The following is a 26,817-nucleotide window of genomic DNA, read 5'->3' on the forward strand; positions in this document are numbered from 1 at the left end:
TTCAGAACTCTTGCTAATGTTAATATAATACGGCTCTGAACTGCTGGATGGGTAAGGGTGAAGCTAGAGGATAACAAACCCCATGTAAGGGCTAGGGAAAGGACTTACCACTGCAGTATCACAGAAGATGGGAAGCTAAGAGACTCACCAAAAGATATTGTGCATCCCAAAGTAAGCCCAGGGTAAAAACCCAGAGTGCTGAGGTTTGGAATCCTGACACTGCAGTTGCTACTTTGCATCTTTACATATTACGGACTGAAAGGTCTGTACCAGGAACCGTCCACCTACAAAGAACCTGTTTTTCTGGGCCTTGGAGGGGGAGAGGGAAAAAGGGTGATGCAGAGATGGTATTATAAAAGAGAGACATAAAAAAAAAAATAAAAGAGAGACATAAAAGGAAAATTCTCAGTGTGGCTTAATGAGGTACACTGGGATGGGTGGGGGTCCAGGAACACACTGGACTGTTGTTTGCAGCAGCTCTTTCCAGACCCATAGAGGAGCAGGTGACAGTGGGAGACGCTACCTGTCAAAGAGCTGAGAGTTTAAGTCACTGAGGATTCGTTTCTTATGTAATTGCCCCGACTTAGGACTTCTACTTTATAGACATGATCGTGAATTTCCATTGTTCAAAAGGAGGTAAACACTTGTCATACTTCAAAAACATGGCTGTAATGAGTGCAGACCACAAATTCAAAACGGACATTTAATAATGAGCTCCAGTAGTTCAAGGAAAGGTGATGGTAAAAGTTGCCTCTAGAATGCTCTGGCACTGGAATTTGGTCCAAGTCAGTGACTGTAGAATCTGCATAGTCTCCCAGCTATAAGGTCCTAACAGAAAACTCAAGTCCTCTCTGCATGAGGGCTAGTAGGCAAAGGTCTTTGATACAAAAGTCACTGTCCTATATCACTAGGCAGGGTTGATGACTGATCCGGTATCTCGAGGCCTTTGCTGGATTCAGAACGTAGTCTTGGACCTTGGAATGTTCCAAGGCTTGGACAGATAGCCTCGCCCACTATGCTTCTGATTTTCTCTGATGGTGTCAGTGTGTCATCACACTGTCAGTGTGACAATCAGTCGTTGTGTAATAAACATTTAGGGAGCCTCAACTACACACGGGGCCCTGTATTAGGTGCTAGGGACACAGTATGAATGTAATAGTCACCTTCACTGCCCTTTTAGAATTTAGTAGAGTTGGAGAGATTTTTAATACTACTCAGCAAACACAATCTAAATTTGGTTAGAGCGACAAAGGATAAGTACATGATCCTAGAAGAGCCAAGACCATGGGACCCAGCCTGATCTGGGGACACTCTCAAGGAAAGGATATTTAAACTAAAGGAGAAGTAGAAGGTAACCAGGTATAGCAAAGCAGAGGGAGAACCATCTACAGTATACATCAGGTAAAGGGAAGAGCTCAACCTCAGGATACAAAGATCCACCAGCATATTATGTTCAATCATAGCAACACCTAACACTGAAGATGGTGCTTGTGCCAAATGTTCGCAGCACTTACTGCTAACTGGCTTGTGAAAGAAACAAGATGACTGCAGAGAAATAAAAGTATTGACACATGAAACAGAAACTCACCAAATTTAGAACAAGAAATCTTGGTGCTGAAAATAGCATGAGAAGAAAAATGGCCCCATAAAGCTAGTGGCTCCAAATGCAAGTGCCTATCACCTAAACCCCTGGCAGAAACCTGCCCACAAGCTGAGGACATTTCCATCAAGCAATTCTCACACACATTTGCATGCGAATGTTAGAAAAAAAAAAAAAATCAAAACAAAAACTACAAAAGTAGGAATTTTAAGGAGAAACAAATTCCTTTTGGTTGGTTTTCAAGATGGCAGAGGATCATGGCTATTGTTTCCTGATTAAGGCAGACCAGAAGTTTTCCATTAATCTCAAGGAATAAAAGGTACACTCCCTTAATCACATTTGAAATAACAAGTGAGGTGATTTGACATAATGGTAATTTATTTCCTTCACTTCACAAGAGACAATTACAGGGTATAGCAATGAGTAATCTACCTGACATCTAGTACATCTGATCTGCATGAATAAACACAGGACAAGGATCCAGGCACATATACCTATTGCAGGCAAGAGACAAAAAAGCTCTCAGAAAAGCGGCAGGCCTCTTGGAAATTTTCATTCACAAGCTAGTTAAGGTAAAAGGCAGGAGGAGATTAGACTACGGAAAATTTCTATAATAGACATGTACTGGAACAGACAAAGAGTATGTTAGAAGTTATTAGAAAATTTGTCATTTGTAGTCAAATGTCCCACTTTTTATAAATATCATTTAATGAGCACCAAATATTTTTCAGAGTGTGCTAAATGCTTATAATATCTCAAATCCTCACCTCCTCCTGTGAGCATGGTATGATTAATTTCATTTTACAGCTCAGAGCCTGAAGCTTAGAAACCTGTTAAGAACTGTAACATGCATTTAAAAAAAAAGTTTACTGAAAAAAAAAAAAAAAAAAGAAAAAGGGCTCAGTGGTTTAGTGCCGCCTTCAGCCCAGGGCCTGATCCTGGAGACCCGGGATCGAGTCCCACGTGGGGCTCCCTGCATGGGGCCTGCTTCTCCCTCTGCCTGTGTCTCTGCCTCTCTCTCTCTCAGGAATAAATATTTTTTAAAATGTTAACTAAAAAAGAACTGTAACTTGCCTATTTCCACATATAGCAATTTTTCTATGACATCACAGTCTTTCACCCCACAGTTATTCTAATTTTCTAATAACCTTCACAAACTTGTGCAGAGCCGCTAATAGTCTACCTAGTTAAAGTTTTCTCACCAAATAAACTGATTGACCTGATAGTGGCTGGTTCTGAATATCTATAGTTTTCCCAAGGGCCTCAGAGGCAATAGCTATCATCTTGATTTTGCATTTGTACTTAGATTTTATGCTAGATTGTTTAGGAAAGGTTTCAAAAGGGGTCCACAGAGATTCTAACCTCCACCCGGATTCCAACTCATCCCTCAACAAATGCACTTGATGCCTGACCTTGTAAGTGGCCCTATGAGGAGGCGCTACACCAGCCCCCATAATGTTGTTCCCAATGATGGTTTTAGGATGACTGGTTCCACCCAATCCCCAGAATATCTTGCTACTACTTTGAGACCGTGAACATAATTTTCTTTGGTCTATATCCTAAGCTCCATTGTCATTTCACCCTCCACACTGGACCCAGAATGGTAAATTCTCTGGAATCTGGACAGAATCTATTAAAATTCTCTAACAAACATCACTGGACAGAAAGCCTAAGAAAATGGAACTTGCATTTGATAGTCAGCAAAAATATTCATCGATGCCCTGGTAAACACTTCAAACACGACGTCTTATGGCCATTTGTGGTACACTTTGGGTCTCTGTATCTAGATCTGAGGTGTAACGAGGAATGATGTGCCTTTTAAAGTTGGCAAATCTAGAACATAAACTTAATACATATAAGGCCCAACATATACGGGCTTTTCTAAATGCTCAGTGAACTCTCTCAAAATTTCCTTTGTTGATGTGAAGGTATTAGTTTCTGCTCAAAACATAGTTAAGGTACCTGCAAATGACCTGATAATTTTTGAGTAACAACAAATTGAATTTATTTTTATTTTATTATGTATTTTTTTATTGGAGTTCGATTTGCCAACATATAGTATAACAACCAGTGCTCATCCCGTCAAGTGCCCCCCTCAGAGCCCATCACCCAGTCACCCCAACCCCCCGCCCACCTCCCCTTCCACTACCCTTTGTTCATTTCCCAGAGTTAGGAGTCCCTCATGTTCTGTTACCCTCTCTGATATCTCCCACTCATTTTCTCTCCTTTCCCCAACAATTAAAGTTGCCCCTTGAGATATGCTAATATTAGTAGAAAAGGATACTCAATTCAACTTTTAATAAATAATGTGTACGATTTGTCAGCTGGCAGATTTTCACCAAATACGTGTGTTTGGTTCCTATGGTTAGAGCAGTCAGCTATTTGGGCTCCACTGATTATAGCTCTTGAAATACACACGTAATTTTTTAAACCTTTTAGTTCCACACAGCAAGCAAATTCCAATACACATAGTACCTCACCATACAAAAAAAAATTTGGTTATATAAAGGTTAAATCGTGTTCCTCTTGTATAGTGATACCTATGGTTAATTTCTACTGTAACACAGAATGCCTGAGAGATCAGTCTACTCACTCAATAGGTATTCACAGAGAATCCAAGGAGTGTAAGCCATACATCAGATGTTGTGGTCCTTGTTCCTGACATCTCCTATTGTTATTTTTATATTAGTGCTTTGAATAAAACATCACCTTTCAGGTCTCTTCCAATAAAATTTATGCCAATCAATCTGATTTTACGATTTCCTCTTATAATAGGGTTCTTTGATATTTCTGCTCATCTGAACTATACTTTTGCCTCACTAGCTGTAAAATTCTACTACTTGAAAGCTTTTGCCTAGTCTTGAAATTGCACAAATAAAGACACTGGGAACAGACAACAGTCCAAATCTTACAGAACAAGAAAAGAAACAGACGGAATCCCCGGGTGGCTCAGCAGTTTAGCGCCTGCCTTCAGCCCAGGGTGTGATCCTGGAGTCCCGGGATCCAGGTCCACATCAGGCTCCCTGCATGGAACCTGCTTCTTCCTCTGCCTGTGTCTCTGCCTCTCTCTCTCTCTCTCTCTCTGTGTGTGTGTGTCTCTCATGAATAAATGGATAAAATCTTTAAAGAAAAAAGAAAAAGAAATAGAAAATATGAGAAAAGGATTCCAGAATGGCATTCACACTTTTTGACATAACACTCCTTTTTTGGGGGGAAAAGAATGATTCATGACTTACAAAGAGGACATTACAATTGCTAAATCATCACCAATCCAAGAAGAATATAAATGGCAAATGGCAGATCATATTTCTTTCAGAAACCTTAACTGGCAGAAATTCTACCTTTAGAGAGGATAAGCCAAAAGAAAAGAAGATGCTGAGTGTTCATAAAAACACATTTTAACAAAAAAGGCAGGGAGAGGAGTAAGGGGAGAAGGAGAGCACGGTTTCCTCAGAACTGCTGTGTCCTGATTTCAAGAAGAAATTTTATTTCTTTAGAATCTAATCTGCAGTTTGCTAACAAAATGGGCAGAAGGCATTAACCTTGATATTAACAAAGTACTGAGTTAATACTATCTTGTAAACATATGCCTTCATCTTTCCACCAAAGAAAATGATGAATAGTATGATGGAAAACAAAATAGTAGGATTCCCTGATATACTCTTAGGTTAATCCTATTACTCTCTACCACATTGCATTTACCTATCAGATACAGCCAAGCATCAAAACAGTTACCTTGGAAGGGCAAATCTAATAGGATCAACATTTCTCTCTCTCTTTTTTTTAAAGGTTTTAAAAATTTATTTATTCATGAGAGACACAGAGAGAGAGGCAGAGACATAGGCAGAGGGAGAAGCAGCCTCCAGGCACGGAGCCCGATGTAGGACTAGATTCCAGGCAGATGCTCAACCACTGAGCCAACCAGGCATCCCCCATCAACATTTCTTAGAATTCTTATGTTAGTAAGACTTTCAGAACCTATGCAAATTATTTTTAAGTATCAAATTTATCTCCATTCAATAACATTCCATGCACTCTGTCTGCAATTTCTCTACAGGGGAGTAGTCTTGGCCCTTGAGAAGTTTCCGGTCTAGAGAAGGGCATGGACATAGCTATAGATAGTTTCATTACACTCTCAGCCCTTCCCCCAATTTCAGTTTATATTCTTGGATTATTGATACATAGTGGTCCTCCTCCACTACAGGTAAACACCTCTGGGAGCAGAGATTCTGTCAATTACCTTTGCACCACACCTCCACAAAGCCCCAGCAAAGTAATCTGTACAGAATGCGCATTTAACAAGTGTTGGTTTAGGGAGAAAAGGTCTTTTTATTTATTGACACTGTGCTCAACAAAATTCACCATAAGGTAGGTTTGCCATGAAACCTAAGCAAGGGCATGTGGTCACTGCAATATCTTAATAAGCTCTCTGGCACCAGTCCTCAGGTCAGCATTACACTGAGGCTTGGGTTCTAGAGGTATATGAGCAAAAGCAGTAGCCCACCTTAAGCTCAATTACAATCTAAATGTTATATGTTAATAATAGCAAGGCATGTAAAACATTTACATCCCTCCTGATTATAAGGGAGAGAAATTACTCCTTCAAGAACTGAGCTAGTCTACCAGCTAACTGAACTTTGTCTCACCCCAGGGTAATTTTGAAGCCACCATTGGGAATCCAGACAGTGATCCATCTGTACATTCCTATTGAGTCCATGATGATGGTTACCCAATAGTAGAGTACTTGGAAAAATGCAGCTTGTCATTAACCCAGGGTAATCCTGGATAGGAGCGTTTACCTTATTGAATTTAGATAGCAAACTTCTTTCTTCCTGGTAATGACAGAATATAGATACTAAGCACGAAAACCAGGTTAGGACACAAGTGGTGGATTAGACCACAGAATAGGCAGAAAAAAAAAAGATCCTGATTGTTTATCTTAATAAAAACAAATAGAAGATAATCTTATGTCATCTTGCTATGATACTTTGGACATAATTTAGAAAGTAAAACTCCATTATACATTGGAAAAGATGATATTAGCAACTGGCAAGAAGTATAATAATCAGAGCAGCAATAACATTTAGGTTGAAAAGGATAACTGAAATTGTCTATAAAGCCAGGCTACTATGCTCCCTTAAGGAGAAAAGGCCGTCTGCTCCAACAGGCCCTTCTTTTAACAACATTCATTTTCTGACCTGACCATATCTGGCACTAGGAAGCAAGTAAGAAAAACTCAGAAGGTCACAACTCTACAGACTAGAACTGTGTTGTCTAAGAAGGTAACCACTAGCCATGTGTGGCTCTTTAACTAAAAATCAATTAAAATTTAAAAATCAGTTTCTCAGTTATAGTAGCCATATTTCAAGTGCTCCCAGCTACATGTGGCTAGTAGTCATCATATCAGTGGATACAGAATATTTCCATCACTGTTCTATTGACAATGCTAGATTTGAAAGTGGACATTTCTATTGCTCAAATAGACCTGATGAGAAATTCACAACCAAGCCATCATTAGAGATTTCCAAGGTTGTTTATTTTATTAGATGTATCCGTTAAGGTAGAGATATTTGGGGATCCCTGGGTGGCTCAGTGGTTTAGCGCCTGCCTTCGGCGCAGGGCGTGATCCTGGAGTCCCAGGACTGAATCCCACATCGGGCTCCCTACATGGAGCCTGCTTCTTCCTCTACCTGTGTCTCTGCCTCTCTCTCTGTCTCTGTGTCTCTCATGAATAAAAAAAAAGAGAGAGAGAGAGATTTGAGGATGTACAGAAAGTGTAGACAGTCTTATCAACATAAGACTTTTCCTCTTGGTCTTTTCCTTCTTTTTCCCATCTGATACAGGGAAAAGTAGACACTCCTTAAGTCTTTCTTATCCAAAAAGTTGCATGAATTGCCAAAAAATAGATTTTTAGAAGCACCTACTTCCCCTAGCCTTCTTCGCTTTAAATAAAATACTAAAGGCAACTGAAAACAAAAACAAAAACACAGAAGACAGGAATTCAAGAAAACTACTCACAACAAAATGAATAGCTATCCTAAATTATATCTCCAAGATGCCTAAGGGAAAAGTGCCACAAATTAAGAACATTTCCAAAAATACAGAGTGGGCACAATGCAACAGATCCACATTAATTTAGAAAATTACCACCTCCCAAGAGGCTAAATGATTTGCTACTAACAATTTAAAGTAATGGGTTTTCATCAAGAGCGAACTCTGGTTCAACTGTCTAATTCCCAGGCAAATAAAAGAATCACTTATAGGGTCAGCTTCCATCCATGGCATTGGTAAATTCCTTAACTCATTTGGTTCTAAAAAGCTATGTCTGGTATTGAAATTAAAAACAACTATGTTAGATTCTACTTAGAAATTCTCTGTATATAGTATTTTAAAAGTGAAATAAAAATATACTTTTGAATTTAAAATAGTTTCAATTATATTTAAGAAAAGCAAACTAAGATTCACTCAAGAATCAGAAAAAGCAAGCCAGCCATTTTCAAACACTGGATTCTACTTAAACACTCATTCTATCAGTGCTTAAATATTTGCTTGCTACTTTGCCATGCTACTGCTGTGTACCACACAGAGGAATATTTGATCTCAGTGACAGAACAATTTGAATGCAAGCTAAAACTTACTCACCACATGGAAACAGCAAAACCGATAATCTCTCAGTTTAAGAGATGAACAGTTTATGTATTTGGGGGAAGGGGGCTGCATGATGTTGCCATCTCTGACAATCATAGCCCCGGGAGGATAGCTATGAGACCATGATAAAACCAGGCGGTACACAGGGATGTGAGAAATCAGGCAAGCTGCTGCTCCATTTCATCATTATGAAATGCACAAGAATCAGACCTCTCCTTTCTACACCCAGCACATTCCAACCTCCACAGGGATGTTAGGTAGCAGTTACCATCAGAAGTTATAAACCTCATGGTGCCCTCCTCCTGGTTCCCTAGCTTTGCCCTCCTACATTGCACTCAATGTTTATTTACCTCCTCTTCAAGCTCTCAGTATTTCAGAATAGAACAGAAGTAACATCTTGACCCTCTGCCCTTGGAAAGGCTGCACTCTTTGTTACTTTAACTCATCCCCTTGCCAGCAGAAACTCTTATTAAACAGAAATCATCCATACACCTCATTTAAACCTGGATAACCCCTATTTCTTCCTCCTGGTGAGGACAGTGTACTGGTAACTGTTCAAGCGAACGTGTGAAAATTCAAGATCTCTAGGCCAAGAAAGTAGCTTGGGTCAAAAAAGCAGCTGAACTGAAACCTACCAAATCTGCAAAATCTGTTCCCTATTTCATGCATACAGAGCTTTACAGAATGTGCAAATACCACCAGCAAACTGTGCTAGGAGGTCACAAGCACTCCACATACGAGCACGACAACCCAATTTGTAAAAGTGTTACAGACAGTGTAGGAAAATAGGGGCTGGTTCAGTTTCCAACCAAAGGGTAGAACTAATGCATACCTTTTGGTCTTCTGGAATTTCCATTCTTTTGCTGTTCGTCTTCCTCATTAATGGTGAATAAACCAAGGGGACTTGGCCTTGCACAGGTCTTCTTCAGTCTCTCTTGTCGAATAGCTGTAGCTGATCCAGGCATACCGCAGCTACTTGTTTTTTAATTATTATATTAAAAATATATGCTTATGTAATTGCAGCTCCCAGGAAGCTGCTAGTTTCTAAGCGGCCGGTTCATTTGAGCACTTGTAATAGATCCCCTATGGTAAACAGTGTGCAAACAGCTGACAGATACTACCAGCTACTTGGCAACTGAGGCCCTGCGGTTCCCCCCTCACCTAGCAGCAACCCCCCGCACCTCCCCTCCACGCCCCCTCCCACTGACTCCCCCCAGGCATGTGGCTGGCTGGAGCTCGCGGCTTGCACACGCGCTCGACACACACGGGAACGTGCACTCTCCCTCCGGAAAAGCCCCAGGAAAGGCTCGCAGGGTCTGCTGCCTCCTTCCACCGCCTAACGTGCTCATGCAGATCCCAGCGTCTTCCTGCAGCGGCAGCACCCTTCCCCAGTCTTCTCCCTACCACCGCACAGGAAAATGTTCCGCACTCGGCAAGGAGGGGAAAGGGCATGTGCCGCCCAGAGCAGTTGCCCTGACAACTCCGACCTGTCCTAATCCAGGAGGTGAGGGAGAGGCTCGGCGTCCGCCTGGAAGCACAGGGAATGGTCGGAGGCGGTCGGACCGGGCCAGCACGCCGCGCAGCTCCCACCGCCTGCCCTCTCCTCGCCATCCGCCAGCCGGGAGGACCCACAGCGCTCCGCCTGCACCAGGCAGCAGGGCGCTCCTGGGACGGGCAAAAGGGGCTCAAGGCAAGAAGGCCTTTTCTTCTTTGGGGGGCCGACTTTTCAATCGGGGTGATGTTGGCGAGTCCCTGGATGAAGGAAGGCATCCCTGGACCCCCATGGCTTACTCCGCACTCAGTAACGTACCCCAGCCTTCCAGACGTCCCTGCCACCCCAGAGTCTGTGTACGCAGGCTGGGCCACACCTGTCGTGAGGTGTGCACTTGAGATTTTCCAGGGAGGGCAGGCAGGTGGGAGAGAACCGTCCCTATTCTCACAAAGACCACAGCTTGGAATATCCCTTCTGCAGGTCAAGTTCAAAGGAGAGAAACTACAGTCCATCAAAGGAAGGAAAAAAAATCCTCCTCACCACATCCCCCTCATCCCCACTCAATTCTCACTGCTCTGGACCAGTCACTACCAGTGGTGCTGAGCAATCCTCAACACTTGACCCACTTTTAGTTTTTTTTTTTTTTTTTTTGGACTGTTTTCTCCAAAGCGTACAATCACATGACTATTGTTTTCTCCTGAAATGAGCTTTCTCACTTAAGACTCTCCACTTCTAGGCTGCCTGAAACATGCTGTATGGGAAAAAAATTTATAGTAAGTGACACTGATAAATGCCAACTGCCAAATTAAGAAAATAATTTTTTGTTTTTGTCTCTTTATCAAAATCAAGTCTGTTTAGAAAGTCCAAAGCCATCCTCCCACCCCAGACCACTCTTCTAATTTTCCTGTCCATACTTCACCTACATGCCCAAGAGGGGACTCCATGGATTCTACATGTACCCTCTCTAAATCCTTTGAATGTTAGAGTGACTTTGACAATTACACTCAACCTTTTCTTGGCACCTCAGTTTTTGCTTTAAAATCAGGGTGACATCATTTACCTTATAGGATTAAGAGCATAGTGGTAGCAATAAGAAGTACTTCTACATCACCTGCTTTTACTTTTTATAATACATCTGCTGTAAGTAGTCCATTTTTGTTTCATATCTAAGGTCAACTATTAACTCTCTCAAGGAATAGTTCTAATATTTTTTTAATCTAATATTGGCCAGGTCACTGCTAGAGATGTACTAGAGTGTTAGCAAATCTACTGTGGGGGCAAACAAAAACACCAAAACTACAGAAATCTTTCCCTCAATGGCTGAGGGATTTCATTAAGGTTAACATATGTTAGATATGTAGATTGGGGAAATCAGGAAATTTAAATATTAAGTTTACTTAAAATCATGGTCATCTCTGTGATAGGTATTTGGAATTAAAGTGAAGGGTTGAAGAGCTGAATGGGTCTGAGAAAGCATCTATATCAGCATTTTACACACAAGGAAAACCAACGCTCCAAAGGTAAAATTCCTTGCCCAGGTCAAATGTTAGCTGGCAACAGATTTAGAGTAAAAATTTAGATCTCCTTCTTTCTAGTCCAGTGCTTCCCCTTATGACAAATATCTGGCCTATCTAGTTCAGAATATCCTAGATCCCTCTCTCCAGCTTGCATAGAATATGTGCTGCCGAAGTGAGCACATCCAGCTTGTATAGAGATGGCAAGATGGGGAGAAGGAAGAAAAGGAGGGATCCATGCCTTGAACATGCAAGATCTTGTTGTTTAAGAAATAAACAGTGGATGCAATATACTTCCGTAATTTTACTTGGTAATTCTATTTCTGAATTGAAGAGGATTTGTTATTTCCTATTTATTTCTTCAACTGGCTATCAATAAACATAGTCCAATGTTATATTTATTTATGAAAATCTTTTCAAATCTGCTTTAGTTTGTTTCTTCTACCTTCCAGGGAATCAGGTTAGTACTTACAATGGCAACACACACACAGACATACACACATACAGCCAAAACTACCTTTTGGCAGAAAAAATGAAAAGCTACATCTCAAATGACAAGTTTCATTCAGAAACATTCTTTATCCAAATAGCTTCTGACCATCTCCATGAAATTTTTTAAAAATAAACAATTTTTTAAATTTGTTTTTTATTTTTATTTTATGATAGTCACACAGAGAGAGAGAGAGAGAGGCTGAGACACAGGCAGAGGGAGAAGCAGGCTCCATGCACTGGGAGCCCGACGTGGGATTCGATCCCAGGTCTCCAGGATCGCGCCCTGGGCCAAAGGCAGGCGCCAAACCGCTGCACCACCCAGGGATCCCATCCATCTCCATGATATTTAACAAAGGTATTACTTAAAGAGGTAAAGCTAAGGAAAAAGGGATCTTTCCCTTCATCTTCCAAATAAAAAAAAAAAGAGAGGCTTAGCATTTTATGAAGTAACCTAGGAGGAAAATGAAACACCTTTCTTAGAGTGGCTTTTAAAAAGTCAAGTGAAAGCTGAAATTCAAATGACTTCTGCAGAAGATGTACATTTCTTTAATTTCAAGAATGGCCTGGATGCACAAAAGCTTTAAAGCTTTTGCAGAAGAAATGCAGCAGCAAAGCAGAAGCTTCATAGCCTTTAACTTGTCTGGATAAGATTTCACAAAGGAGCCCTCCTTGAGGTCTGTGGCAGGGAGATCACAGGACAGCCCCTCTGGGACAGAAGCCTATAACTGAGCCCACCTCTACCATAGCCAGCCAATCAACAGTTCTCTTCTGTTAACTGTACTGGAATATTCCTCAAATGACAAAGACGGTATCCTTCATGCTCTAGTATGAGAGGTCTCATGGAGAATTTTGATTTGTGTCAAAATGTGGAAGTCCTCAAAGTTGCTGTTTTGAAAATTATGCTTAAACCATTACTGGTTTAATCAAAGGAGGCCAAAAGTTACCACCGTCCTACAGCCCATGAGGCAGGGGTGGGGTCAAGTAAAAGAATTCCATTATCTAGGAACATCTCCAACTTTGTCAGATGCTGTGCTAGGTGTCTTAGATAGGTTACCTTTGTTAGTCATAAGAGCACTGAGGGAGGAGTTACCACCTGACAAATCAGGAAACAGAGGCTCACATAGGTTAAAGTCACACAGCTAGTCACTGAGTCAGGATTAAACCATGGCCCATCTGCTAGGAGGCTAAGATGTTTTTGTCCTGCTGCCTTGTAAATCCTGACTGCAACACCCACTAGCTGTGTCCCAGTCACAGCTGTGACCAGTCACAGAAAAGCAAACAGCCCAAGATCAAATAATCACAATAAATGATTTTCCCCCATCCACAAAGTACACATTTAAGACATAAATACATTTGATATTAGTTTCCTAAATGCTTAAACCCAGTCTTTAATGGATATAGGTGTTTAACTCTTAATTTCAGGAATATGGGCTTAACCCCTGTAGAGGCATGGGGCAATAATCTTCTCCCTTTTATACTCGGACCCAAAACAAAAGTAAATGCTTTTACTTTACTTATGGTAAAAGGAATCCTACTCTGAATTCCTGAACTCTTCCCCAGCACTAATAAGTGTGTTCAATTTGTGTCTGTGAATGTCACCTGTGGGTATGGTCACCATGGGAACTGGGGTATGCAGACTTCCAAGAGTCAGTTAGGTTTTGCAACTGTTTAAATTGTTAAAATAATAAATGATTTTTAATGAGGATGAAGTTAGAAGAAACGAGACATTACCTAGTATGAAAGGGTAGATTTTACAACTAAACTGGCTTTATATAGAGAAAAATATGTGCAGTATAATCATAAAATATAGTCACAACCATAAGCAAAAGTGATACCACTCATCCACTGTGAATGAAACAGGCCAATAGAAAAAAAAAAAAAGAAAGAAAGAAATAGGCCAATAGGCTTTTTTTTTTTTTTTTTTTTATGATAGTCGCACAAAGAGAGAGAGAGAGAGAGAGAGAGAGAGGCAGAGACATAGGCAGAGGGAGAAGCAGGCTCCATGCACCATGCACCGGGAGCCCGACATGGGACCCGATCCCAGGTCTCCAGGATCGCGCCCTGGGCCAAAGGCAGGCGCAAAACCGCTGAGCCACCCAGGGATCCCCAATAGGCTCTTGAGCAACTGTTGTCCCCACCATTCCCACCCCCAGCCCCATTCCCTTGGTACTCGATAAATTCATGTCTATCCTTCTACCCTGGCTGCCTGGCACCTCTGGCCAACCTCCAACCCTGAGGTAGGTGACTATGAAACAGAGTCAAACTAACTGATCCATAGGGAAGTCATCTTGTCATGTGGACTTACCTGTCACGATGTCATAGGAGACCAAACACATGTAGGCACATGTATATACACATGGACTTCAGGCTTCTGTTCACATTTATCCTTCCTAAGCTTTTATTTTTCTGTCCACAAGACTGGAAAATAGCACATAGTCTATGAATGAATCTAAGACTATCCTCCTGCAAAGAGCAATTTGCTTCACCAGTAAGAAGCATACCTAGATTTTTCCCTTCTAAAAGACCAGGGAGCTTTACAAAAACATTACTGAAATGGAAAAGAGTCTGATTTGTACTAATCAAGGTCTGTAGCTGAAAACAGAAATTACTACTGCTGGATTGAATGGCTAGTCACTGGTAAATTACAGTTCTACAGACATAAAAGCTAGTTACTTTTCAGTGGGGGCCCAGAAGTGCCAAAATGCTTTTTCCTATTTCTACATTATGATTCATATGTAGGAAATGATTAATTCTTCAAAACTACTGGACTTCAGTAATCTTTTAAATATTTAATGCATACCCCCCAAGGTAGGCTGCAATTTACATCTAGCAAGAGTTTTGGAAATCCACATTTTAATGCAACATTAAAAAAGAGGAAAACCCTCATATGGTTTAAAAGTACAAAGCCAGCACAGGTTGGGCTGTGGAACCAAACAACCCCTGGGAACAAAGGGTCCCAGCTGGTTCTCTGCCATCTCCATTCTTGAAGTTAGAGGGCTCCCTTACAGTTTCCTAGAATGAGGACACTTCCTCATGGCTTCCTTGGCAATAAAGGCATAACATTCTGCCATCCTGCAGCATTACATGGGGCTTCCAATAAGCTACGGGACAAAGAAATACTGCACGAAGAAAGAATGACCCTTTGAAAGGAAAATAAAAAGGCAGGTTCGCTTTGATCTTTATTTTACCACCTTTTGTTAACAGGCAATAAGAAAAACAGTAAATACTACGCTAGTAGTAGAATGCAGCAACCAAGAAATACTAGGTCCCTGCCGTGTCTTTTATAACATATCTATAAATCTCTGCTGTGTGGCCAGGACTTTGTGATGCCAGCAGAGTCTATTTTCCCATGTCTGCTCCACTATAAATAAATTTTAAACCCTGAGGATTCACTTATCTGAACATAAGGTGTTGACACTCAGCTTTCTTTAAAACTCTTTCCTAAATGTTAGGTATCACTAGCTAAATTGCTAATATCATAAAATGCCACATTAAACTTTAACCCTGTAACACACGTTAGAATGCCCTTAGGCCTCTGCTCATTATTCCCATGGATAATAACCTGCATGAACTTCTGAATGTCTGGACAAAAGTTAAAATGTGCACACATCCCCTCCTCTTAATAGTGACACCCTTGTGAGGTTATAAATCCAATTTTGCAGATTCAAAATGAGGCAAAGAAACCCAATTGCTGGACTCCAACAGAAGAATCAGACAGAGAGCCAGGGCTGTGTTTCTAAAAGTTACCTATGCCGTCATTGGTCTGTGAGCAGTTATGGGTTTAGTTTTATTTTTTGAGCCACACCATGAGAAAGGTAAGAAAACTGAGGAACTGTGGTCTCCTGTCTCACTTTAGGAGGGGTGAAATCAGGTAAAGCTGCAAGGTGAGGGGTTTGGGGGTAGTGGGCAAATCAAACAATGGTCTCCCACCTAACCAAGGCAGAAGGAGCCATTCAGGGGTGTTGATGATGAAATGTGTGATCCAGACTGGCCAGTCAGTTGGAGGATGGTAGAAAGGAACGAGGAGTGAGACTTGAGAAAAACTAGTTCCATAAGGACCTTGTCTAGGTGGAGAAAAGTGTCTCATGTGGTAACTGTGGGGATAGAGGGCAAAGACAGAACACACTCATGTTTGTTTTTTAAACAGGGAGCCCTAGCAGCATGGAAGACTTAATTCAGGGGGATGAGCACGGATACGGAGTTCCTACAAAAGCCCAGATGAGCGTGGCCAAGTGGGCAATGGAAGGAAAGGTGGTACTTTTATTAAAGATTTAGAAAAGAACGAGGGCTTTATATGTGTAGATAACCAGAGACATGGCTGGAATCAGGTCCAAAATCATTAACAGATCAAAATCATGGCCTATGGCTAAAAAAGACTTAGTAGTGAGAAATATGAACACCTCTATATTAAGTCCAACTGCATAGGTACAAAATGAAGACCCACCCAAGCTTCAGTAGCTGCAAAGGTGGGAGGGTCCCTGGACAACTCACTACACACGATCAGTATGATGAACAGTACAAGTCCTAACAGTATCACAGGCGGTATCCACAAATGTCCAGCATGCTGGGTAAGGGGAAGAACCTGCTCTATTTTCTGGTCCTCGGATCATATTGTCTGAACTAGATATTTCAATGCGATGATAAATTAGAACACATTCAGAAGAAAGCAACCTAGGATTTCTAAAGTTTCTAGGCTAGAACACAGAAGGATCATTGCAAAGAAGGTGTATTTTCTCTGAAGAAAATAAGGCAAGATCTGGAGAAATAAGAGAACTAAATTAATGGTTGTTAACATGTGGAGAGATTTCTACTTTTCATACAGTTCTGGAAGACAGAACTAGGATCGGTGACAGGAAGTTACCAGAATGTAACAAGCTGTGCCTTCCATCACTGAAGGCAGCCATGCACAAACACTACTCTGGGATGAAGGTTTTAAAATAATGTATTGTGTACAGGTTGGATTTTTAGGTCTCTAGAGTCTCTTCTGATCCCACAAGTGACTCCGCGACCCGATGAAAACGGAAACTCCAGTTAAATGCCCAGGGGAAAACACTCTGGCAGAAAGGAAAAGCCTGAGAGAGATTCAGGCGGCCCTTCCCCCTGCTGTCACTGTCTCCCTGTGCTTATTTACACTTCACATGGCTTTGTGGTTTTTTTGCAGGCAGCTCTACAGTTGTATTGTTTTACTCATTCAACTGATGCCCCCCAGAGGCTTTAGACACAAAGCTAAAACTCAAAAACCATGGAAGCTTCACTCAGTGTTCTGGTTACAACAGGACCACACTGATGATTTCTACACCTGCAGCTTGCAGACCTGCCTCACTCTTACCTACTGGCAATTTAATGGAAATCTGTACGAAAACATTCTAGGGAAGATGGGAATAAAAACGAAGATACATAAGTTGGCCTTCAATCGCACAATTTACTGTGGATAGATCACTATGGCTCTGTAACTTCAGAGAGGGAGATCTAAAGGTTTATGAGAGAAGAGCAATATTAAAGAATAGTAAAGCAATTCGGTTTATTACTTTATGGACAGTTTAAGGAGAATGCTAGTCCTAAGTCTTCAGGCCAGTAAGGAGTTGGACCAAGGTGTTCAACACTCATTTCAGAACTTATTAAGACTTTTCCCCAATTCTATCTTTTGTGGCTTTGCTACTCTTTCCCAATTCTTTCTCCTAAAATGCCCTGAAATTAAAACGGACATCAATTAAGATATTTTAAGAGGCTTAATATCCTGTTTTTACCTTAAAAGTTAAGTTTCTCTTAAAAAGTAATTTAGATGTGAAGGGGCACCTGGGTGGCTCAGTCAGTTAAGCATCTGCCTTCGGCTCACTCAGGTCTTGATCTCAGGGTCCTGGGATTGAGCCCTGCATCGGGCTCCCTGCTCATCAAGGAGCCTACTTCTCCCTTTCTCCCTCTGCTGCTTCTTCCCCTGCTTATAAGCTGTCAAATAAATAAAATCTTAAAAAAAAAAAAAAAACTTTAAAAAAGTAATTTAAATATGTTACACAAACCTGGGACGGGGGGGGGGGGGGGGCGGCGGTTGAGTGGGGGACTGTGATTTTCTTTCTGAGGGTCGGTGTGTCTCCAGAGAAACAGAACCAAAAATACTACTGGAAAACTACTGATAGTACATACTACTATTTCTTTGGGGGGGGAAAATACAAATCATATAAAGAGACCTATTAAAAAAAAAAAAAAGACTTATTTTAAGTAATCATGGCAGCTGTCATTGTAAAGAGGGCTGGTAAGTCCAAAATTTGTAAGGCAGGCCAGCACACTGGAAACTCAGGCAGAACTCCTTCTTCTCTGGGAAACCTCAGTTTTTGCCCTAAAAGGCCTTCAACAGATTGGATCAGGCCCTCAGTATTATCAAGGGTAATCTTCTTAAAGTCAGCTGACTGTAAATGTTAATCAGATCTAGAAAATATCTTCACAGCAATATTTAGACTAGTGTTTGACGAAATAACCTGGCACTGTAATTGACAGATAAAATTAACTGTCCTGGTCAGTGACCTCATAGAGATTAATACACTTCATTCCCACGCTGAAGTCAACAATGCTGTAAATGAAAGCATGTCACTCGAAAGCCAAAGGTCTATGTGTTCGTGATCATAATTTTCACTGAATAGGATGGACACTATTTACCCAACTCATTTCCAATATTGCAATGCTCTATTAAGATAGTATTCATACAATCAGGCTCAGGTAATCTCAGAGTAGACCGAGTAAATCCTCTTACCTTTCACTAATGATCTTGTGTTGAGAATCCAATGCAGGTCAGCCTCAAAACATTATCAAATAAATCCTTTTTATCATTGTAACAACGGGTTGCCTCAACATTAAATGGTTTGGAAAATGCAGATATGTAGATTTAAAAAAAATATTCCGTTATGAAATAACCCCACTGTTTCAATCAGAAGAAACATATATAAATATGTGGATGGAGATGGCGCTGGATAATCTATATTTCTCATGAGAAGTGTGTATGGTTTGAGGTACTAAACTTTACAGTTACTGGCTAAATAGAGCCAACTCTGGCAAAAGAGAAAATTATATACAATTCAGCAGAGTTCTGAAATCAACCTAGGAGAAGGAAGTGCCTAACAGAAAGGCAAATCATATAACCATGGTAGGTTAAGTTTGAGGTTTGGTCATTATCATTCAGCGAAGGTCCGCGCTGAAAAGGATTAACATATCCAGTGTAATTGTCAGCGACGAACCTGAACACCAAAAGCCTTTAGCTAAATTATATAGATAAGAGACGAGTGTATTTAGAATTAAATAGCAAGCCAGAAGCTTTTCCATTTTGTAACTGGTAAACAAAAAAGATTCCTAATTGCATCACTAATTGCTTTAAAAAAGATAGGAAGGATTAATTTCCAAGAAATAGATACTACTAGCAACCCAGTACATTTTTTTGAGAAATATCAATCCCCTTTTAGTCTTGTCTGATCTAAAGCCACTGAGTTTTAGTGGGCACTACACAGAAAGAAATAACAGCTCAGAAGAATGAACAGGTTGAGAAATACACTTAGGGTACCCCAAACCTCATCTCCTTTGCCTTTCATATCCCTATTCTAAGCCCCTGACTTACAACTTCCGTGAATTTTATTTTATTTTTAAGGTTTATTTATTTTATTTGAGAGAGTGAGTTGGGTGAGGGGCAGAGGAAGATTCAAGCAGACACCCCCACCCCCTGCAGTGCAGAGCCCAAGGCACAGGGGACTTGATCCCGTGACCTGAGATCATGACCTGAGCCAAAACCAAGTCAGACGCTCAACTAACTAAGCCACTCAGGCTCCCCAAAACTCCTGTGAATTTTAAATAGGCAACTGAGGAAGGATTATAATGACAAAAGGAACTTTTTTGCAAACTTCCTAAAACACCACAAGTGGACCATGTGACCTTTTATCATTGGGCAAAGTGGCCACACTTCCATTGTAAGGCACTAAAATCACTTATGTGTTTAAAAAAACAAAACCCAAAAACCTGTTCCAGAGACATACAATGTTGTAGAGAAACAATCACAATCCTAATAACATTCTCTCTACCCTCTTGATTTTTTTGGTGGAGACAGTTTCCATACTGGCATGCATGAAAACACCTGTCTTGAAACCCTTAATACCAGAAATACCCATGTCCCTGTACAGTCCAGAGCCAGGCTTTATCCGACTCACTGGAAAAAAGACCTGGTTCTTGCGGCTTACAAACAAAATGAGGGAAGCCTATAAAACCAAAAGTTCTCTTTATCCTCTTCCCCACTGGTTCAGAATGGCTCAGTAGTATCTGAGCTCCCAGTCACTGGGTTTAGCGAAGCCTCTTTCTCCTTCCATCCAACATTCTGTACTCCTCTTTTCCAAAACCCCCTTGAAAACTTGATACTCTATTGTGGGTGTACTTTAGGTATAGCTGGGCCATCAAGGATTGAATCTAAAAGGCCAAAATAGTGTTTTCCTGTAAGGTTCGCTGAAGATTGTGGGGGTTTTCTCTTCAAAGGCATCTGCCCTCTCATAGTTCTTCTAGACTAAAACTAGCTCCACCCCACCCCCCTTTTCTGTTTTTTTTTTTTTTAAGTTTTTATTTATTTATGATAGTCACAGAGAGAGAGAGAGAGAGAGAGAGAGAGGCAGAGACACAGGCAGAGGGAGAAAGGGAGAAGCAGGCTCCATGCACTGGGAGCCCGACGTGGGACTCGATCCCAGGTCTCCAGGATCGCGCCCTGGGCCAAAGGCAGGCGCTAAACCGCTGCGCCACCCAGGGATCCCCTTTTCTCTGTTTTAATAATGCTTTCTACTGTGGACCATTTCTTCCACTTGTATTTAGTTCCTGGGATTTACAAAATGTCACTTTAACAAAGCATATGGGTATATGCTTTGGACAACAAGGACATCCTCAGGGGATAGTAGGAGGTAGGAAGCCATCGTTGCAAAAGAAATATCTGGGTTTAGGGGTGCCTGGGTGGCTCAGTGGTTGAGCGTCTGCCTTGGGCTCAAGGTGTGATCCCCGAGTCCCAGGATCCAGTTCGCATCAGGCTCCCTGCAGGGAGCCTACTTCTCCCTCTGCCTATGTCTGCCTCTCTCTCTGTGTCTCATGAATAAATAAATAAAATCTTTACAAAAAAAAATTCTGGGCTTACTCTAACATTGTGTATTTCTTATTTTTAATATATTTTTTTTTTACTGAAGAAGGATATATTTTTTTAAAGATTTATTTATTTATTTATTCAGAGAGAGCAAAAGAGAGGCAGAGACACAGAAAGAGAGAGAAGCAGGCTCCACGTAGGGAGCCCGGCGGGACCTGATCCCGGGTCTCCAGGATCACACCCAGGGCTGCAGGCGGCAGCTAAACCACTGCACCACCAGGGCTGCCCGGATATAATATTTTAAAGGGTGGTTTAAGGCATCTTGGTTTAATTGATTATGTAGTATCCACTGTATCATATATACCATCTGAAGGCATTATTCAGAGCATCTAAACCCAGGACCCATCTGAGGAAGTGACATTTAAACATTTTTGAGTGGGGATCCCGGGTGGCTCAGCAGTTTGGCACCTGCTAAGCCCTTTGGCCCAGGGTGCGATCCTGGAGTCCTGGGATCAAGTCCCACATCAGGCTCCCAGCATGGTGCCTGCTTCTCCCTCTGTCTGTGTCTCTGCCTCTCTCTCTCTCTCTATCATAAATAAATAAGTAAATAAATCTTTAAAAATAAATAAATAAATAAATAAATAAATAAATAAATAAATAAACATTTATGAGTTAAATTTTTTAAAAGGTAAAAATTGAAATAAGTTGAACAAAATACTTAAGGAGAAAGGTCTGGCTCATATACCCCCACCCCAATATCCTGTATAGGTCTTATAAATAAGCCATTGCAATTTTAGAAAGTCTCTCCTAAATCAACACATAAGGGGATCCCTGGGTGGCTCAGTGGTTCAGCGCCTGCCTTTAGCCCAGGGCGTGATCCTGGAGTCACAGGATTGAGTTCTGCATCAGGCTCCCGGCAGGGAGCCTGCTTCTCCCTCTGCCTGTGTGTCTCTGCCTCTCTCTCTCTCTCTCTCTCTATCATGAATAAATAAATAAAATCTTAAAAAAATAATAAAACAACACATAAGAAATTTTAGTAAGAAAAAAAATTTACTGGAGCACCTGGGTGGCTCAGTGGTTGAGCATCTGCCTTTGGATAGAGTCGGGATCCTGGGGTCCTGTGACAGAGTCCCACATCAGGCTCCCCTTAGGAAGCCTGCTTCTCTCTCTGCCTGTCTCTCTGTGTCTCTCATGAATAAGTAAAATCTTGGCAAATTGAACTTCAATAATATATATATATAATACAAATATGTTATATATATATATATAAAACAAAATCTTTAAAAAAAAGCAAAACAGTTTACTGATTTTTTCCTAATTCCATGTATGTACTTTTAGAACTTAAAAAAATTTAATTATAGTTGACCTACAATTTTGTTTCAGGTATATGACATAGTAATAGGACATTTATATACATCACGAAATGCTCACCATGACAAGTATAATTGCCATACAAAGGTATATAATATTATTAACTACATTCCCTATGCTATACTTTTCAACTCCAGGACTTATTTTATAACTGGAAGTCTGGACGTCTTAATTTTCTTCACCTGCTTCATCCATCTCTTTTAAGTTCATTTTGTGGAAGTACTGTGTTTCAAGAAACCCAAACTACAGACTTCTCATGAAAGCCTTGTGGAAGGCAAGTTGTACATGCTTCCTAGATGTTCCTTTTAGAGAAATATATTCAAGAAGTGGCTTGTTTCAAGTCAAAATAAGTCCAGGAGGTCCATCTTTGTGGTTTAAAGGGAGCAAGTTCAACTTTATGATTTAAAGTGCAATAATCCTGTAGCCACGTATTTTAGGAAAGAACTTAAATTGCAGAACTATGATACAGTAAAAGATATACTTTCAAATACCACAGAAATGAAAAATAAGTCAAGAAAACCTGGCCAAGGGCACCTGGGTGGCTCAGTGGTTGAGCATCTGCCTTTGGCTCAGGTGGTGATCCTGGGATCCTGGAATTGAGTCCCACATCAGGTTCCCCACAGGGAGCCTGCTTTGCCCTCTGCCTCTCTCTCTCTCTGTGTCTGTCATGAATAAATAAATAAAATCTTGAAAGGAAAGAGAAAAGAAAAGAAAAGAAAGAAAAGAAAAGAAAAGAAAAGAAAAGAAAAGAAAAGAAAAAAAAAGAAAAAAGAGAAGAGAAGAGAAGAGAAGAGAGAAGAGAGAAGAGAAGAGAAGAGAAGAGAAGAGAAGAGAAGAGAAGAGAAGAGAAGAGAAGAGAAGAGAAGAGAAGAGAAGAACGGCTGGCCTGGGCTTTAACTCAATCACAGCACAATCTGAGCATCTCACAGGTTTGTGTGCAGCAGCCTTCCACAGAAACATCTCGTGCACCATTTTGACAGGTGAAAAGCACCATCCAATGAGCCTTGATGATGCTTACTCTAGCTGAGCCAAGCCCATCGCAATGTGATCACACAACTGCAGTTAGGTCTGAATCCGCATTACATTCTGATTCTCTCACTGAGACTCAAGTAAATAAAAATTTGCTTGAGGGAACTCAGCATGCCAGGGTAAGTCCATATTTTCACAGTGATGCAGCACCGCAAGCACAGTAATTATAACCACACTCTGTGCTGTGTCAGGCCCTGTTTTAAGTACTTTACATATATCAATTCACTCCTCATCATAGCCCAATGAAGGTATTACCAGTATCCTGGTTTTAAAAAGAAAGAAATCGAGGAAGAGCATGGCCACAGTTTATGGCAAGCCATAAACTCCTCAAGTAGCAAGTGACACAGCTGAGAATAGAACCCAGACAGCTAGACCCAAGTCAAAACACAAAGTAAAGTTTAATGTTATTCCTAAATTGGGTGGTCAGTTTTGAGTGCAAGATCATATGGCTTAACTAGAGCCTAACTGCAGTATAATCTTGAAGGAGCAGAAAGGAAATCCTTAGGGATCTATCCCATTCAGTAACCCCTACTTCCCTTTTTATTGTGGTCCTGGTTTTTATGGCAAGGCAGACACCAACTGCAAGGAGGAAAAAAAAAAGAGAAAATCAGTTCTGCCAAAGATAAGCCCTCACTTAAACAGCTTCATGTCACAATTGATGGAACTGTAAAACCTTAAACGCACATGCAGAGACACCTCAGACGTGCCTCTAGAGGTTCTGACAAGTAGAGCCAGAGCTATTAATCTGACATGATGTTCAAAGTCATAAGTGTGAATAATACTGTTAAGTGCAAAGAGCAGAGGTTACCAGACCAAGCCTTACGTCAAGTAACATCTAATGAGGAGAATGAAGAGAGGTAAAGAAAGATTAGCCCAGAGGGTATTAGCGTAGGTTGTGCAGTAGGATGGAAGACGAGAATAGGAAGGAGGTCACTCTTGTGTCAAGTATTTACAGTAGAACAGAAGAAACAAGAGTGATCTCCAGAGCCAGGGGTATGATAATTAGAGACCATGGGTCACTATGAAAACCTCTGGGAAAAGTATATAATTTGCTACGAAAAACTTTATTTACCTGAAATTGACCTTTCTTGTTTTCAGGGGATGGAGGAAGAGGGCAGCAGAAGCGAACAAAAGTAAAGTTTATTACCTAACCTTTTGTCGAATTGCACCTATTCATACATGAAAGTACATACACCACTGTGCACATATTTTGCTATTCAAGTGTACTCATGTTCACATCTGTATTTCCTTCACAAAATTGCTGGAGCAAAATAAGAGATAAATGAAATAAATTCACTAGTTTGAGGGCAATGGCTGTCATGATTTTTCCAGGTGGTTTCCATGAGTGGGGCACACTTGACATCACCAAATTAAATCTACTAAGTCTGATCTTAGATCTACTGGTCATATCAAAGAGCAGTAAGTAGGAAATCAATCTAATCTAGTCCTCAGCCTTGAACACACCTTGGAATCACTGGGGGTAGTTTTAGAACATACTGCTACCTGGCTCTCACCCCTAGAGATCCTCCAATAATTGCCTAATCTGTGGCCTGGGCAGAGCGAGATTTAAGAAGTCCCCAGGTGATTTTAACTCACTGTCAAGGTTGAGAACCAATGATGCTGCAGCACAGGAGCTCGATAATCATTTCAACAACATAGCCTTATGCCCAAGGAATGAGCTATATTTAAACAAACTGACTAGCGCTGCAGTTAAGGGGGTCACCATACTAATTTAGAGCTTCAACCCTGAACAGAAACCAATCCATCTGGAATGCAGGAAGCAAGGAACCAGGTCCTGTTTGGTATGTTAAGACTGCTGGGAAACAAAAGCCTGGATCAAAACCTTGACAAGCAGCCACGCATTTTTGCTACAGCCTATTATTATGCATGTTACTGCCACCCAAGCAGGCCTTGTGTTGGAAAGCGGGGACTCTGAAAGAAGGGGTCTCTTCTGGAATTTCACCTTGGAAATAAATTCATTAGGTTGAGGGCAATGGCTATTATAATTTTCCAGGTGGTTTCCAGAATATACTTTAGAATATAGCTATTTTCTACTTTCAACATGGTCTTTCAACATACAAGGCTTATAAGTGGGAAGTTTTGCTATAGTAAAGGATGGTTCTTTTTACCAGAAAGCCAACTCCAAAGAGGAAGCTTTTGTAGCATTAAAAAAAGTCACATAAATTTTAAGATATCAGGGATCCCTGGGTGGCGCAGCGGTTTGGCGCCTGCCTTTGGCCCAGGGCGTGATCCCGGAGACCCGGGATCGAATCCCACATCGGGCTCCCGGTGCATGGAGCCTGCTTCTCCCTCTGCCTGTGTCTCTGCCTCCCTCTCTCTCTGTAACTATCATTAAAAAAAAAAAAAAAAAAAATTAAGATATCAAATCTCAATACTCTAAAAATACAGGATTTTACTAACAATGCTTGCAAAGTACAGTTCATATATCCCAAATGCATCACTCAACTTCCTTTCTGCTCAGTTTTGCATTCCCACATTCATCTACAATGTTTGGTCAGGTTTGTCAATTCTCCTTGTGTCAATTCACTTCTCACAATTCTTTCTTTCACAACTGTTTCTGTAGGAGCTTCAAGGGTAAGGAACTGTTGAATGCAGTGATTCTTGCTGTCAAAATATATGAATCCTCAAATCAAAATTTGAAATGACACCTAAGAAAATCTTATAGATTCTTTAACTGGCTATTTCTCCAAGATACTAAGGAGACTAGTATTTAATGAACAGAGAAAAACCACCTGATGCCATTTAAATTTGTAAACTGTAATTCAGAGCATTGCAAAAACACGTCAGAGAGGCAAAAGGCCAACAATATGGATGAAGCTAGAGAGAATAATGCTAAGTAAAGTCAGTCAAAGACAAACATCATATGATTTCACTTATACATGGAATGTAAGAAATGAAAAAAGAAAAAAAAAAAGACAAACTAAAAAACAGACTCTTAACTATAGAGAATTGATGGTTACCAGAGGGGAGATAGGTGGGTGGGTGATGGTGATCAAAGAGTACACTTATCAGGGATCCCTGGGTGGCGCAGCGGTTTGGCGCCTGCCTTTGGCCCGGGGCGCGATCCTGGAAACCCAGGATCGAATCCCATGTCAGGCTCCCTGCATGGAGCCTGCTTCTCTCTCTACCTGTGTCTCTGCCTCTCTGTCTCTCTCTGTGTAACTATCATGAATAAATAAATAAAATCTTAAAAAAAAAAGTACACTTATCTTGAAGAGCACTGAGTAATGTATAGAATTGCTGAATCACTATATTTACACCTGAAACTAATATAACACTGTTAACTATACTGGATTTAAAATTAAAAAGGAAAAAGGCACTGACCTGTTGAACAGCTAGACAACCTTTTTTTTTTTTTTTTTTAAGATTTTATTCGTTTATTCATGTGAGATACAGAGAGAAAGGCAGAGATACAGGCAAAGGGATAAGCAGGCTCCCTGCAAGAAGCCTGATGTGGGACTTGATCCTGGGACCCTGGGACCATGACCTGAGCCGAAGGCAGACACTCAACTGCTGAGCCACCCAGGCATCCTGCTAGACAACCTTTAAAGCTGGATTTTAT

At 40.9% G+C, this 26,817-nt stretch overlaps 1 protein-coding gene across 12 annotated transcripts in view; it reads right to left on the reverse strand.

Moving 5' to 3' along the window:
• Window positions 1-26,817, reverse strand: part of MAP7 (microtubule associated protein 7) — a 173,659-nt gene that overhangs the window by 138,674 nt on the left and 8,168 nt on the right. For 2 of the 12 annotated variants that reach the window (XM_077894314.1, XM_077894301.1), the window contains exon 1: window positions 9,081-9,410. The exons of 8 other annotated variants lie outside the window; for them this stretch is intronic. In XM_077894314.1, the coding sequence (XP_077750440.1) occupies window positions 9,081-9,213 (133 nt within the window). In that variant the 5' untranslated portion in view covers window positions 9,214-9,410. Of the gene's footprint in view, window positions 1-9,080; window positions 9,411-26,817 lie in introns of those variants that run through there. 2 more of the 12 variants (XM_077894316.1, XM_077894305.1) reach the window with 1 other exon arrangement.

This window comes from Canis aureus, chromosome 1 (assembly GCF_053574225.1).
Source record: "Canis aureus isolate CA01 chromosome 1, VMU_Caureus_v.1.0, whole genome shotgun sequence".
NCBI classification, from domain to species: domain Eukaryota; kingdom Metazoa; phylum Chordata; class Mammalia; order Carnivora; family Canidae; genus Canis; species Canis aureus.